At 37.2% G+C, this 979-nt stretch overlaps 1 protein-coding gene across 1 annotated transcript in view; it reads left to right on the plus strand.

The window, feature by feature from the left end:
* Positions 1–844: 844 nt before the first annotated feature.
* Positions 845–979, plus strand: part of LOC128636196 (transmembrane protein 272-like) — a 14,456-nt gene continuing 14,321 nt past the window's right edge. Inside the window, exon 1 of the mRNA XM_053689243.1 lies at positions 845–878. Coding sequence (XP_053545218.1) covers positions 845–878 — 34 coding nt within the window. The remainder of the gene's footprint in view (positions 879–979) is intronic.

Genomic DNA, 979 nt, shown 5'->3' on the forward strand with positions numbered 1-979 from the left:
ATGGCAAAGATTAAATATATGGCATTTGATTTGTAAAGGTTTACCATCACTTTAACTGGAAAGAATGTGCAGAATATTTTGATATGTAAAGGGATCAACTAATAAAGGGTGTTAATTTTACATCTGATAACTATCATACCTGACGGACCAGCCACACCTCCAGGATTTATATAAATACCAGGGAAGTGTCCTTCTAAGTCACTTCTGTCATTAGTGTCTCTGGAGCTTTGGATTGGATAACAAAAGGTACAGTGCTTTCTTTAATGGTTTCTTATAACTCAATGGATATTGGTGAAGAGGGACAACTGGAGACCATCTGAGATGTTTTCATCTGCACAGATCTAGAAGAGGACACTTTGAAGGCACAGACACACCTTAGACACATAGGGTATATATGTAACAATCTATTAGATTCATATAATCAGGAAGATATATTTTATTGGATTGTTATCTACAGTTTCACATGTTTTATGCATCTGAAATTGGTTTGTGTAGGACATAGAGAAGGACACAAGGGTTAGATAAATCTGTTGTACATGGAATTGACCAACAAGAGTAAGTGGAGCAAAGACAAATCATTTATTAGAATAACGCTCTGTAAGGCTGGGGTGGTAATGAGGGATACAAGAGAATCAAACACCTGGGTAAATTACTCTGTGTTTCTTCTGGCAGATTAATAGAGCAAATTAGTGGGTCTCATCTTTACAACCTGAGATAAGAAAAGTTTTAGTTTGGATTCTAAATGCTAATTGTCTTTTATGTCATATAAAAGCTACACAACCGGGCAACAAGAGAATAAGAACCAGCTTAAGTCTCACAAGTAACATCGTAACCTACAGACAAGATGGCAGGAGACATGACCCAGAGAATTGATGATGGTAAGTACCACTGAAAAAGTATATACAGTATATCTGTAACTGGGGGATGAGAGAGAGAGAGAGAGAGAGAGAGAGAGAGAGAGAGAGAGAGAGAGAGAGAG

Source organism: Bombina bombina, chromosome 7, assembly GCF_027579735.1.
Source record: "Bombina bombina isolate aBomBom1 chromosome 7, aBomBom1.pri, whole genome shotgun sequence".
In the NCBI taxonomy this organism is placed as follows: Eukaryota; Metazoa; Chordata; class Amphibia; order Anura; family Bombinatoridae; genus Bombina; species Bombina bombina.